Source organism: Haemorhous mexicanus, chromosome 12, assembly GCF_027477595.1.
Source record: "Haemorhous mexicanus isolate bHaeMex1 chromosome 12, bHaeMex1.pri, whole genome shotgun sequence".
NCBI lineage: Eukaryota > Metazoa > Chordata > Aves > Passeriformes > Fringillidae > Haemorhous > Haemorhous mexicanus.
Genome location: NC_082352.1, coordinates 6880848 through 6894790, shown reverse-complemented (window position 1 = coordinate 6894790; position 13943 = coordinate 6880848). Strand labels below are relative to the sequence as shown.

General features: G+C 44.7%; 2 protein-coding genes across 3 annotated transcripts in view; one reads left to right on the top strand and one right to left on the bottom strand.

The window, feature by feature from the left end:
- ANKRD27 (ankyrin repeat domain 27) overlaps nucleotides 1-5833 on the bottom strand; it is a 55000-nt gene extending 49167 nt beyond the window's left edge. For both annotated transcript variants that reach the window (XM_059856990.1, XM_059856991.1), the window contains exon 1: nucleotides 5693-5833. The gene's annotated coding sequence lies outside the window, so the exon portion shown is untranslated. The remainder of the gene's footprint in view (nucleotides 1-5692) is intronic.
- NUDT19 (nudix hydrolase 19) lies at nucleotides 5802-10751 on the top strand. The gene is made up of 3 exons (XM_059856992.1): nucleotides 5802-6549; nucleotides 8296-8503; nucleotides 9556-10751. Exons 1-3 carry the CDS (start codon nucleotides 5866-5868, stop codon nucleotides 9780-9782), a joined length of 1119 nt encoding a protein of 372 aa, XP_059712975.1. The 5' UTR covers nucleotides 5802-5865; the 3' UTR covers nucleotides 9783-10751.
- Nucleotides 10752-13943: the final 3192 nt, after the last annotated feature.

Here is a 13943-nt window from a genome sequence, read left to right as displayed (position 1 = left end):
TTATGTTTTACAGACTAAGAGTAAAACTATTTTAATTTGCTACATGCTGTTATCCATTTTACAGAAGACAATCCTTATCTCCCTCAGTTCCACACTACAAATGACTTTCTCCTGGAAGGTGGCAGTCCCACATGGCTGGATTCCATCACCCATCCTCACAGCTTTCTGCTGTGGTACTGGGTGCAGCTGGGATGTGGCTTTAGCAGCTGCCACTGCAAAACCTGTGCAAAGGTGAAAAATCACAGGGCAGGCAGCATCAGGGCTCTGGTGGATCCTCTCAGCCAGCCAAGCACGAGTGTTCCATGCTGGAAGCAATGTGACTGCAAACACAAATCCAATCACAACCTCTCTGAAACCACCACCCACAGAGGCCACTTACCAAATGCAATTATGTTTGTTGCTTAGTTCCAGTCATTTGTGAGAGTATCTACTGTGATTTACAAGAGTGACAGAAACTGAATTCTCAGCCCTCCACAGGGTCAGGTGGGTTTTTGTTTCCTTCTCTTTCCTTTAATTGTATGTTTTATTTACACTGCATTGCATGACATTATTTATCATATACTTAAATCTCCACCAAATTAAACAAACTCACAAATCCTCTCAGATCTAGGTAAAATTCAGCTGCACAGAAATGAAGTCACAGCTATGGTATAAATGTGCTCTGTTATTTTGATCATTTCCACTGTGCATGAAATTATCACTGCAGTCTCTGATCAGTCAGGTCTGTCTCTCACACACAAATGTTCAAGTAACACACACAGTTGAACTCACTGATGTGCCACAGCATTAAGAAACCACACAGCCAAACAACTGACTTTAAAAATCATGGGGCTTTTGAAAGAATAATAAAACTCATATCTTACAGTCATCTACAATTGTCTTGGGAAAAAAATTAAATGCAATTTCTTTGTGTGATCCAGAAAAATCTATACAAAAATAGCATTAACTTTGGAGAGGGGGAAAAACCACAAGGGGAAATAAGAAAAAAAAGACAAAAGAAAATACTTAACTATTTATACCATATAAAATGACTGAGGACTGCCAGAGACAGCAAACATGATACTCCCTTAGCAACTTAATCTAATATGCTAATTGCAGGTGTAACTTAAGATATACACATTTGAATTCTGGGTCCTGGAAGGTGTGCTCCAAATGATTCATCAAACAAGCCACCAGTAGTGAGTCTGGCAAGAAATTATATGTGTGAAAACTATTCACATAACTAAAAGCTGCAGAATTAGAACCATAATTTCCACTTCCATAAGATGTGTAATCCATTTTGTGTCTGTTGGAAGTAGAACAGTTCCAGTTGTTAATACTATCTGTAACCTAGTTTTCTCATCTGCCTAATTTGTTGGAATATCATTTTGTATGTGGTTAGCTGTTTTGTTTTTTAATTTTTCTTTTTAATCAATCTATATAATGGTGTTATAATCATAAACCTGCATTTCCTACATGTGACATTATTCACAATATGGAAACGATACTTGAAAACCTATACAGTGAATAATCTATTTACTTTTCATATTAATTATTAAGTCTGCCTATTCATTGATACTATATGAGCTAAACAATCTAAAAGCTTTAGCATGTCATTTTGAAGTGACCTGGAGGTATCTGAAATACCATTTGAAACAGCTGGAGGCAATTAAAAGATGTGTAGATGGGGCACTTGGGGACATGGTTTAGTGGTGGACTTGGCAGTGCTGGGTTCCTGGTTGGACTCAATGATATTGGGTTTTTTTCCAACCTAAATGACTCTGGGATTCTACAATACTGTAAAATAAGCCCGTTTAAGAATCAGTAGACAAACCTGGTGAAGTCTCTGTATTTTTTTATACTTGAAGCTGTCACAACTCATTATTGTAGACACTGCATCTGCATGGGGCCAAAATGCATCTAAATTAAACCAAGAACTAACTTAGTATAATCATCTCCAACTCACAGGATAGCATGTAAACTAAACTGAATGATGAAATGTTGATGGACCTTGTTTTTCATCTGAAATCAATTATTATTGGTGAAATATGCACTGACCTGTCTGGGCAAAATAATTTATGCAATGATGTAACAGAAGCAATGAAGTAATTTGATTGCTAAATAGTGTAATCACATAGAAAAAACCCCAGAAAATTAATTTGAGAATCATTTCTATATATCTAGTGAAATAAACATTTTTTTTCTTAAACTTATGCTTTTTCTTGTCAGCAGAACTGTAGAGAAAAATGTTGAAGTAACCTCTGCATTGCTGAAATATGATGCCACAAAGAATTATTATCAGTGCAATAATCTTATGGTATTTTATTTGATATAACTTTTGCATCACTCAGAAGGGTTTCTTTTTCAATACAATAAAATCTGGTTTTGAAAAAAACCTGAAATACAAAATTATTTGGGGTCCATTAAGTACACAGTTGTATGTTCTGGCATAAAAGAACCATGAAAGACAGCTGAATTCTTTACTTTTTTTAGCAAAAACACCTTTTTTTCTTTATTTAACCATTTAATTTGGAGGGGACCTCTGACTCTTTCTCTACTCTCACACATGTATCTAGCTAATTCTTGCTATGGGGAGACTTCACACTGAAGTGCCCTGGATTCCCAGCCTACAACTGGCTCTAGAAGCATCATGCCCTGAATCCTTCCACACAGTAATGCAACAAACTGGTGTGCTTGGTTTAGGATTAGTGATAGATTTTCTCAGATTTTCTCTTTTTTTTTTTTTTTTTGAAATCACTCATAAAGCTATAGAATATTTAAGTACAAATGAGATATGCTCTGCATTCTAGCAGAATATATTAAAGAAACAATCATCTAAGTTGGAGATGAAGGAACATGCTCCATAGATAACCTTACATCTCATTTGCCTTTAACAGTTATTCTATATTCATGTGAGCTACCTCGAGCACGTCAGCTATAGCTTTGAGAGGGAGATACACACTCTAAGCTGATCTTTTGCCTTTCTTAGCAAGAAACTGGAAGGGGGCAGAACTTCTCTCTGCATCCTTGATCTTTGCTCACAGAGTTTCTGAGTGCTCATTCTCAGAACCCCCTGCAACCTCCAGTCCTGGTAACTGGGTCAGGTAAAGACTCACATGCTCCTGGAATTTCACACGAGATGACTTCAGCTTTGCAGTGAATGGATACTGAAATATTCTTCCAAAGACAATTCTGAAAGAAGCCAAAAAAAACTGCCAGCAGTAGGGTGAATCTGCTGACCCTCAGGAAAGGAATGACACCTTCTTAACAGGTGACTTATACTGCAGAACTGAATGGAAAAATGCAGCAAACGGAGCAGGGAAGAAAGTTTACCTTAGCTTGCACTTGGCTGTGTTTGGGCCCAAAGAACTGCTCAGGCTGCTGAGCTCAGTCCTGAAGAGAGCTGTAACCCCAGTCCTGGCATTCTCTGGGTGTCTGAGGCCACAGCACCGTGCCAGCCACACAGATCCCATTTCCACTGCCCTGCAGGAATGCATTCGGAACCAGACCCACAACGTTTAATACCAGTGGGTGCCAATGAAACCAGGGGAGTTTTAATCAGGGAGATAAAGCACCTCTGCTAGGAGGAAAGGCTGAGAGAATTGGGATTGTTCAGCCTGGAGAAGAGATAGCTTTGGGGTGACCTAATTGTGCCTTTTCAGTGCCTGAAGGAAGCCTGCAAGAAAGATGAAGAGTAACAATTAACAAGGTCCTGGAGTGACAAGGGGGAATGGCTTCACACTGACTGAGAGTAGGTTTAGATGGAATATTGGGAAGAAATGACTCCCTGAGAGGGTGATGAAGCACTGGAACAGGTTGTCCAGAGAAGCTGTAGCTGCCCTGGATCCCTGGAAGTATCCAAGGCCAGGCCTGATGGGGCTGATGGGCACAACCTGGGATAGTGGAAGGTGTCCCTGCCCATGGCAAAGGGGGAACCAGCTGATCTTTATGGTCTCTTCCAACGCAGACCATTTTATGATCCTATGCTTCATTTGCCAGGGTATCCCTGCTTTACATACTAGAGCACTTGTGAGCCTTTAGACTGTCCAAGATAAAAAACCCAAACCAGTAGTCCAGTTAGAAACTTAAGAAAACACTATAATCACTGCTATTCTCTGGTATCAGATTTTCCTAGATATGTTCTGAAATTATGTTCCAGGGCTATCAGATATCACATTTCTGCCATACTAAGACAGTTTTGTATATGTGTGGGTATTATATCTGATTTGAAAGTGACACCATTCATTATTGGTACATGTACTTTCTACTTAAAATTCCTTTATGCTGAAATGATCTGACATAATGAACCCTAAATCTTTTTTATCTGCCATCAAGCTCATTGGATGTTAAGTATTAAAAACCCTCAGTAGTTTATTAAAATTTCACCAGTAAAGCAGCTTTTAGGCAAAACACAATCCTAACAAGATGTATGCTTAATGCAGTGAAATAGTTAAATACACAAAGAGTGCAAAAGGCAAGCAAATATCAAGATGAATGTCATATTTTAGATTCAAAGTGCCTTAGTAGAAAACAACAAATTAATGAGCCTTGTGCTTCAACTGCCTAACGTGGTAATTACTGGTGAGCAAAAAGGATTAAATTAGTGAGGAAAGGGCTGCTCAGGATAACAGATATCATTTATTTTGCTTGTATACTCAGTGATAAGCAAGGGAAGGACAGGGAGGCAGGCTTGTCTATTGTCTGGCCATTCATTTTAGCAGCATCAGCTGGCTTGGCTGACCTGCTCTGCCCACTGCAGCCAGGAACCAGGGTGAGCTTATGGCCAGCTGTGTCTGGGCACACCTCAAGGTCATTTCTGGATTTGTCAATTGACATGATCCAGCATCCCAACGCTTCAGCTGCTTCTTAACTTCATTTCGGTTCCAGTGACACACATCTCATAAAGCATCAAGTACAAGCTCAAATATAAAACAGAATTGAGAGGTTGTCAGACGCATGTCCAGGTACGTGGGTATTTGCCAAATGCAATCTGGATTATGGATGGGAAAAGGATTTTCCAGGTTACATGTAAATACCATTCTTCTCAAAGCTTCTCAACCTCTGCCATCACCTTTTTTCTGCTAAAATTTCTTACAAACTAAAGAAAATTGAGGAATCAAAATCAATTAGCAAAATAAAATATTTCCTAAAGGTTCAAAGAACCTTTCAAGGTTTTGCTACCTTGCTGATTTTTTTTTTTCCAGTAACAAGGTACTTAAAAACCTCTAAACAGAAGAGCTCTGTAACAATAAACTAAAACTCTACAAACTCCTCCAGTCTGGAATGTACTAGAACAAATTCAAACGACTTGGCAAACGTCACGTTTAACTACAGACCTAAAATGACTTTTGATGTCAGCGTGGCTTGCTGTGGCATTGAGATAAGGAGATTTCTGCGAGGCCAGCTGGCGGGTCAGCAGCAGCATTACCAACACAAATCCGAGCCCTTGGCTCCTGACCCCGTGCTGACTCCCAGGGCTGGCACTACAGACCCTTCCCCGTGCTCAGGGAGGTTCTGGGCTCCGAGGAAGCTCCTGCACATTTACACCTTGCGGTGCTGTAAATACACTCTGAGCCCCCAGGAAGCGCGAGCCGGCCCAAGCCACAGCTTCCCAAGACACTTAAAGCCACCGCCTCGTTTCTCCCGGCCATCGCTGCCTTAAACCCTCTGTATTTCCTTAAGCTTTCGCCCCCTGAGGACACCCGCTACTTACCGGCTTAGGGCTGAGGGGGGCTGAGGCATGCCGGCGCTGTCCCGCCTCCCGCGGGCCTCCCCCGGCGCAGGCCCGCCCCGCGGCTGCAGTGGCTCCTCCGGGGGCGCAGGCGGCGGTGCCGGCCCGCCACGCCGCGGGAGCGCGGCTGCCCCGGCGCCCTCCGCCTCGCCAAGATGAACCCGCGGCTGCGGCACTGGCGGGAGGCGGCCACGCTGCTGCTGGCGGCGGGCACGCCGGGCCGGCCGCCGCGCTCGCCTCTCGGCCCCTTCGACTACGAGCTGCTGCTGCTGCGCCGGAGCTCCCGCAGCGGCTTCATGCCCGGCGCCCACGTGTTCCCCGGCGGGCTGGCGGAACCGGCGGATTTCTCCGCCGAGTGGCTGGGGCTGCTGCCCGCCTCGCCGCACTGCGGGCTGGGCGCCGTGAAGCCGCCGCCGCCCGGCGGCAGCCGCGCTCCGATCTTCGCCACCGACCGGGAGAGCCTGGGCTCGCAGCTGCCGGGAGAAGTCGCCTTCCGCATCTGCGCTCTCAGGGAGACCTTCGAGGAGGCGGGGATCCTGCTGCTGGTGCCGGGGCGCGGGCCGGCCCCGCCGCTGCCCTCCGAGCGCCTGCCGCCCGCCGTCGAGCTCGAGGAGTGGCGGCGCCGGGTGCGGGAGGACGCGTCCTGCTTCCTGCGGCTGTGCCGGCACCTGGGCTGCGCGCCCAACATCTGGGCGCTGCACGAGTGGAGCAACTGGCTGACGCCCGTGGGCAGGGCCGGCCGCGGCGGCCGCCGCTATGACACGGCTTTCTACCTGTGCTGCCTGCAGCAGCGGCCGCCACACGTCTCGCAGGACGACCAGGAGGTGACAGCCGTCCTGGTAAGAGGGCCGGGGTGCCCGGCATGCAGCACAGCCCGGCCGGGCGGGTGTTGCGATGGGAGCGGCCGCTCCTGCCCAAGCCCTTCTCCCACGGCCCCTGGCTCCGCCGAGACTGTGCGCTTACACTTCGAACAGGAGTAGAATAAAATGGTAGGGGTTGGAATGACCTTAAAGGTCATCGTGTCCCACCCCCGCCATGGGCAGGACACCTTCCACCAGAACAGGTTGCTCCAAGCCCCAATGTCCAACCTGGCTTTGCACACTTCCAGGGATCCAGGGGCAGCCACAGCTTCTCTAGGTACCCTTTGCAGCGTCCCACCACCCTTACAGTAAAAAAACCTGCCTTCTAATATCTAATCTGAAAGTCCTCTCTCGATTTGTTCTCATTGTACTCCTTGTCTTGTCACTACAGTTCCTGACAGAGTCCCTTCCCAGCTTCCCTGCAGTCCCCTCAGATACTGGAAGGTGCTGTGTGGTTTCCACACAACTGTCTCTTCTCCAGATCAATCCAAGCCCTCCTGATAAAGCTCCTTGAGACGTGAGGAAAGGGAAGGGATCTTTTGCCTGCGCGGTGCCCCTTCTCCCCTGGACTTCTGGAGATGCCACCATCACCGGAGGTGCAGCTGCAGCAGCTGTCGGGAGAGGGTTTTTTGTGAGGTCGTTGTACATGATCCGTGTCGCATCGGATCCCTTTCACCGTGAATTTCTGTCTCTTTCCAAGGCAGTTGACAAATACCATTTTTTTACATTCATTCCTGCAATACAGCAGGGTTGTCACACCTCCTCAGTATGCTGGGAGAGATCCATGTGGTATATCCAGGTATATTCCAGGATTGTGTGAGATGCTAGTAATTTTTGTCTTTTGGAGTTATTTGGAATATTATAAGTAATATGCAAACTTGTTGAAATAGTCTAGTAAAGTTTTTGGCATTTTTTACCTTTTTTTTTTTAATTGAGCATGTAAAAGTAACAATGAAGAAGCTCTAAGAGAGCTCAAGGTCAGGTACATTAGGGTCCTTAAGTGTTTCTAGGATTCTGAAAAGTTTCATTGGAAGTTAGAAGTAGATGAGAAACCAGACAGTTCTGTAAAAGCCTACTTAAAATTTTGGTATTACTGATGTTGCTATATTTATTTGTTTAACAAATTCTGCTACAGAAATGTAAAAGTACCTGAAACCTTACTTTCAAGAGCTCATGTTGTAGTTTTGTTAATAATAGCATAAATCTACTGCAAACGATTATGAATATATTATTAAATTCACCATGTGAGATGAAATCAAGATTACCAATAGTTTAAACGTGCAGAATTATGATGAATAGCTGGGTGTTCATGCTCTGAAAACAATGCTTCTAAGAAGCAGATGTTTAAAGGTACTTTTCAAATCTCAAAGCATCAGTGGCAACCTCCAGTAATAGTGAGTATAATGTTTTCAGTTGGTTTCAGTAAACTTTCAGTCATGCCCCTAAAACAAATGTCAGTTTTTAATCCTGGCATGTCTGTGTGTAAAATAAAAATTTATTGGGAAAAAATGAGTAATTTTTATCAATTGCTTGTTTTTCAGTTTTAAGAACGCCTTTGTTGTTACTTTGGTGTAGTTTATACATGGTTTTTATTGTGTTCAGAAGATCTGGTCTGTTGCAAGCTCCTTTGCTGTATGGACTTCCTTGCTAAATGACTCTTCAGTTTATTCAGACTTTGTATCTGCTGCTGACACTATTATTTCAAGACTTGTTTTCATCTTGCAGTGGTCGTCACCTCCAGAAGCCATCGAACGCTTTAAGGCTCAGGAGATCTGGTTTCCTCCACCTCAGTTTTATGAATTCTGCAGGCTATGCAACTTCTCTTCCCTCGAGGAGCTGCAGCAGTTCAGCTCTGCCCGGGCTCTGGAGGGCTGCGAGCGCTGGATGCCTGTGATGCTGAATGCAGCAGACGGATTCATCCAGCTGCTGCCGGGTAAGGACACGCTGGAGGCTTCTCCAAAACACACAGCATCTCCTGAATGCTGTGTGCTGAAGCCACATGACATAAACCATCCTTAACTGAAAGGAAAATACTCTTCTAAGTCAAGTTACTGCATGCTGTTTCCACCTTGTTTGCTACAGTTGTGACAGTGGCTGCTGTCAGAGACAAGCCAGGGCATCAGATAGCACAGTTATTTCTTAGTTACTCACAGTCTGATTGTCTCACCATTGTCCTCATATGTGTATTTGTGAAGAAAGTCCAGCATTTCAGCTTTGTATAATCTGAAGGATGGTTAAAAACTCCTTCCTTTAGTCCTTTTCAGTGGGAATCCTCCTTTACTTCAGGTATCACATTGTGAGGAGATGGGAATCAAGCCCAGCTGCAGTATCACACCTTCCAGCTGCAGTGATAAGGCCCTGGACTAAAACCATACCCTCAGCCATCTTCCTCCTGCCCTTTCTTCTACTTAATTCTCTCTCATTTCATAATCATGTACATGCAGCATTAAGAAAAGCTGCATATACTATCTATTATTTTCTGTTTTTCTGAGTTTGTTTTTCATTATGCTTTCCTTTTTTTTTTTTTTTGGGTCACAATTGACCCCTAGGATTTCTGTATTTGGAGTTTATTATCAGTCTTGCACAAGAGTATAATGCCTTGATATAGCAGAACAATTATTTACTTTAACAAAATAGAACAAGATGCATTTCTGTTCTTAGTCCTGTCTATACACTTGAAGAAGTGCTTGTCCTGTGCTCCACCTATTATATACACTCCTGTCTGGCCAGGCTGTCATTACAGCATATTTATAGCATATTATCAGGAGCTCTGGAACATGCAACACACACTGCAGTGTCACTGACATACTTCAGAAATGTATGATTCTGTCTTTAAATTTGAAGATGTTTAGAGGCAGTTTACTTTGTGTTGCAAAACACATTTCCACTGATTTACATATACTGATAAATCCTAAAAAATTGCCTGTGAAAAGGCTGAAAAATAAGGTTGGCTATCTATAACTAAATCTTTTTTTCTGTCCCCAGGAGATGAGTTATATCCGGAGGATCCAGATTATACTGGAGAAAAGAAAATTATTTTGTCAACAGATAAGAAGGTTGAAGATCTCATGAAAGAGGGTGGGGTATTTCACAGGATAGTAATGAAAGACATCAACAATCTTGCTGTCTATGTTAATATTCAAGCAAAATATAAACATATAAATCCACTGATGATAAAGTGTGATAATTCAGATTACAATAGCAGATTATAATATGTCTTGGGTTTATATCTAGAATATTTTTAATTGCATATATGCTCACTGTGGTTTTGGTGCTTTTTAACTGTTGCCAAATAGTCATGAAAATATTTCTCTGTCCTGCCAAAGCATTATATCTGTATGTGTGTGTGGAGGCACATCTATGTGTATCTAATTTCTTGAGTCTTTAAAAACAGAGCAGTTGTGCCACTGTTGGGTCACAAAGGTCCTCTTCTCACTGAAAGTTTTATATATATATATATATATATATAATGGTTGGAAGAAGCAGAGAAGAGTTGAAGGATTCTTTGACTATGCTTCCCAAAGTTACCCACTAGATAACTGCAATGTTAGAAATGGATAAAATCTCCCATTCCATATTTGTTGACATTTCCCACTCTATTCTTTCTTTCATTTTGGGGACAAGCAATGTATGTACAGATATAGATATATACATAAATTAACTATAATGCACTTTTAAAAAGAATATTATAAAGTTAATTTTTATATTTTATATACTTAAATTTTTTCTACTAATAGTAATAATTCAAAACTACAATTTTCAAAGGTAGACTTAATTTAAAGGAAGTCATCTATGGAATTGAGTGCATTCTTTTTATCTTCAAGTTGTAAGCAATTTAAAAAAATAAAAAGTGTAATTTTTTAGCTCCAAAAAGATATGAACAACTTAAGGGAATAATATTCCTCCTTGATATACCCACTTCCATATTCCAACATCCCACTTTTTGCTTCTTAACTAATATAACTGAGATTTAAGAACTTCAGAGGAAACATTGCTACTTAATTTTTGGTTTGAATTTCTTTTCATTTGTTCAATAAGTGGAGTCAATGGAGGAGTTTTGTAAATTATCTGGAAGAAGAATTAATGATGACTTCAGTTTAGTCAGTAAAGTTATTCAGAAAGCCTTGTTCCGGGTTTTGTTCTGTGTTTCAATTAAAACCTGTTGCTACAATTAGATTAAATTGGTTTGTAGCATTCATTTGGATTAAAAAAAATACTGAAAAAAAGGTGTGTCTTTCTCTTCTCCCTCAGAACATACCCAGGCTGGTGCTGGTTTTGCAGACCTTGTTGAGGTTTGTAAACCTGTGCTGAACAATGACCATGTAAGCAGAGCGCTGTGCATTAGGCAGTAGAGCACCTGAATATTCTGGGTGGATGTGACATTCCCTTTTGTCACTGGAGACTTCACCTGCCTGCCCTGACTTCTCCAATGCAATGGAGAGTGCCCTAGGACACACCCTTGCTAGTTCCCCCTGAACCCCAGGATGCATCTCATCAAGTCCCAAGGACTTGTCTATGTTCAGGCTTCTCAGATGGCCTTGAACTTGGTTTTCTCCAACAACAAAAAGTAATTTGTTTCCTCACCTTGAAGTTCAGGGGCGTGGGAAATGTGGGAAACATATCTGCAGCAAAAGCTGAGCCAAAAGTCAAAGAAACCCTGTCAGCTCTATGTGCATTATCACTGAAGTATTGGGGGTGGGGGTGTACATTTAACTTCTCATTTTCTAATCAATATACCTCTGGGAGGTTGTTTTTTTTTTTTTTTTTTTTTTTCCAGATCCCTTGCCACATTAAGCTCTAGCTGTGCCTTAGCTCTCCTGATCTCACTCCTATACCCCCAAGCACCGTCCCTATATTCTCTCCTATGGGTACATATTCCTGCTTCCAGTGCCAGGGCATTTCCTTCTTGCACTCCACTCAGACCAGAAGGGTCCTTCTCAGCTTCATTGGTCTCCTGCTTTGTCTGATTTCTTACACATGAGAATCATGAGGTTTTGTGCTTCAAGGAAAAGATGCCTTAAGAACTGCCAGCTCTCTTCTCTCCTGCTCCTTCATTCCCAAGGGCAGTTTTCAGGAGTTCATCCAGTAATGCCTTCAACAAGTGACAGTCTTCTCTCCTAGAACCTTCACTTTATTCATCTGGACTATATCCCTCGAGATGACAAATTCAAATACACAAAGGATTTCTTTTATTGTTCTGCCTTTTATGGCTATTCTACCAGTTTACTTTTATGGTAGAAAGTTAAGTATTACGAGAAAATATTTCTGGTAAAGAAATCATTTATCACCTGGGCACAGCAGGAGTGTGGATATGGGAATGTGGGCAGGGAAGGCGTGCAGGGCTGATGCCAGGTGTGTAGAAAAATGCGGAGTTTTGGCACTTGAGTTAGGTGAGGGCTCTCCCTGCGTCTGGCTGGGGTTGTATCTTCCTACAGAGCTAAGAACTACACCAAGGACTTACACTAAGTTATTTCACCACCTCCACAGGGGCAGATCCCTATGAACTCTTTCCACTTGTCCATTTACTTCTTGGTGCTATAGCTGTTTAGTGTTTTTTTTTTTCCCTGTGGTTGTTGTCCCTGCATTAGTTAAGAACTACCAGTGTTTCCAAAGAACTATCACTATTTCACCATTGCCTCTGCTGCAGACACTTTAAGCCTGAAATAAATTCCAAATCCCAAAGGGTCATTGTAGTAATTTCCCTCAAATCCCAGCAGAATATTCTTGATTTAAAGTTCTTTGCAGTAACAAAGGCTTTTTTCACTATGAATTTGGTTTCCATTTTATACAAAAAGCAATACGACAGACTTCCCTACACTTTGCGAGCTTTCCTGCAGCGTTTCAGGTGTTTTTTACGGCCGGGCATAGTCACTGTGCCATGGGCCACAACCCACGTCTGAGGAGCCGGGGACGGGCCGTGGTGGGCTCCGACCCGCCCCGGGGCGGCTCTGGGGGCGGGAGCTCTAGGGGTTCTGGAAGGTTCCCCGGGGAGCGGCAGGGCAGCCTGTGGAGCCGGGGACGGGCTGCTTTGGGTTCTGAGCCCGCCCCGAGGCGGCTCTGGGGGCGGGAGCTCTGGGGCTTCTGGAAGATTCCGCGGGGAGCGGCAGAGCGGTGTGTGGAGCCGGGGACGGGCCACTGTGGGCTCCGACCCGCCCCGGGGCGGCTCTGGGGGCGGGAGCTCTGGGGCTTCTGGAAGGTTCCCCGGGGAGCGGCAGGGCAGCCTGTGGAGCCGGGGACGGGCTGCTCTGGCTTCTGAGCCCGCCCCGAGGCGGCTCTGGGGGCGGGAGCTCTGGGGCTTCTGGAAGATTCCGCGGGGAGCGGCCGAGCGGTGTGTGGAGCCGGGGACGGGCCACTGTGGGCTCCGACCCGCCCCGAGGCGGCTCTGGGGGCGGGAGCTCTAGGGGTTCTGGAAGGTTCCCCGGGACGCGGCAGGGCGGTGTGTGTAGCCGGGGACGGGCCGCTGTGGGCTCCGACCCGCCCCGGGGCGGTGCTGGGGGTTCTGGAAGGTTCCTTGGGGAGGGGGCGGCAGAGTGTCGTGTGGAGCCTGGCGGTGCTGGAGAAGGAGGTCAGTGGGCTCGTTCTTAGGGAAAACAGCATGGAGCTATGGCAGGAAAGGGGGAAATGGGGGCTGAGGAGAGGGAGTAAAGCGAAGGAGGTGGTTTTTAAAGGCGCTGTCCGTGCCGCTGTTCCTCGCTCGGCGCCTCCCGGGTGAACAGGGCTTACGTGGAGCACGGCTCCCCGGGCAGAGGGATAACGAGCTGTGTGTTCGGGAGTGTCTGCGCCCCCCGGGATGGCTGCAGAGGCTCCTCCTACCTTCCCTAGCTCTGTGTTAATGCAGCAGGTGGGGCGAGGGCTTTAGTGATGTACAGTTTTTTTACAGGTTAAGTACTGTCTAGTGGTAGGTATGGGATTTTAGCAGGGGTTTGTTTCCCTACTTTGTTCTTACCAAAGCGGGAATGTTACTTGAAGTGGGTTGGGAGAGTTGCTCCTGTGTGTGGGTGTGCTTCATCCCTGCCACGATGGTGGGCCATGTAGCGGATTTGCACTAATGTACCTGAGACTTCAGCTGAAGTTACTTGTGGCCTTCGCGTGTTAGGGCTGAAAGAAAAGTCTGCTTTAAGTATCTAAGGCAGCACTGATAATTTCTAGGTGCAGTATAACAGTGCTGGGTAAGAAACGAGTATGTAACTCAGGAGCTTTGTGTTAAACGATCTTGGGTGAGGCTTGTGCAGTCGTTTCAGCTGTTCCATTGTCATGTTAAATGGGGATGGTCACTGCTGTCACAGCTTGTCGCTGTATGTCACCTCAGAGTAGCTGTGTTGCTGCTGAATTCTGGCTTGTTCAGCAGTAACTTTGGAAATGGAAGGACAAGG

What these genes read in the sequence shown, in the direction of transcription:
- NUDT19 (XM_059856992.1), top strand. Translation starts at nt 5,866, where the DNA reads ATGAACCCGCGGCTGCGGCACTGGCGGGAGGCGGCCACGCTGCTGCTG. An exon ending in AGGAGGTGACAGCCGTCCTG is followed by an intron (nt 6,550 to 8,295) that starts GTAAGAGGGCCG and finishes TTCATCTTGCAG; the next exon opens with TGGTCGTCACCTCCAGAAGC. An exon ending in ATTCATCCAGCTGCTGCCGG is followed by an intron (nt 8,504 to 9,555) that starts GTAAGGACACGC and finishes TTCTGTCCCCAG; the next exon opens with GAGATGAGTTATATCCGGAG.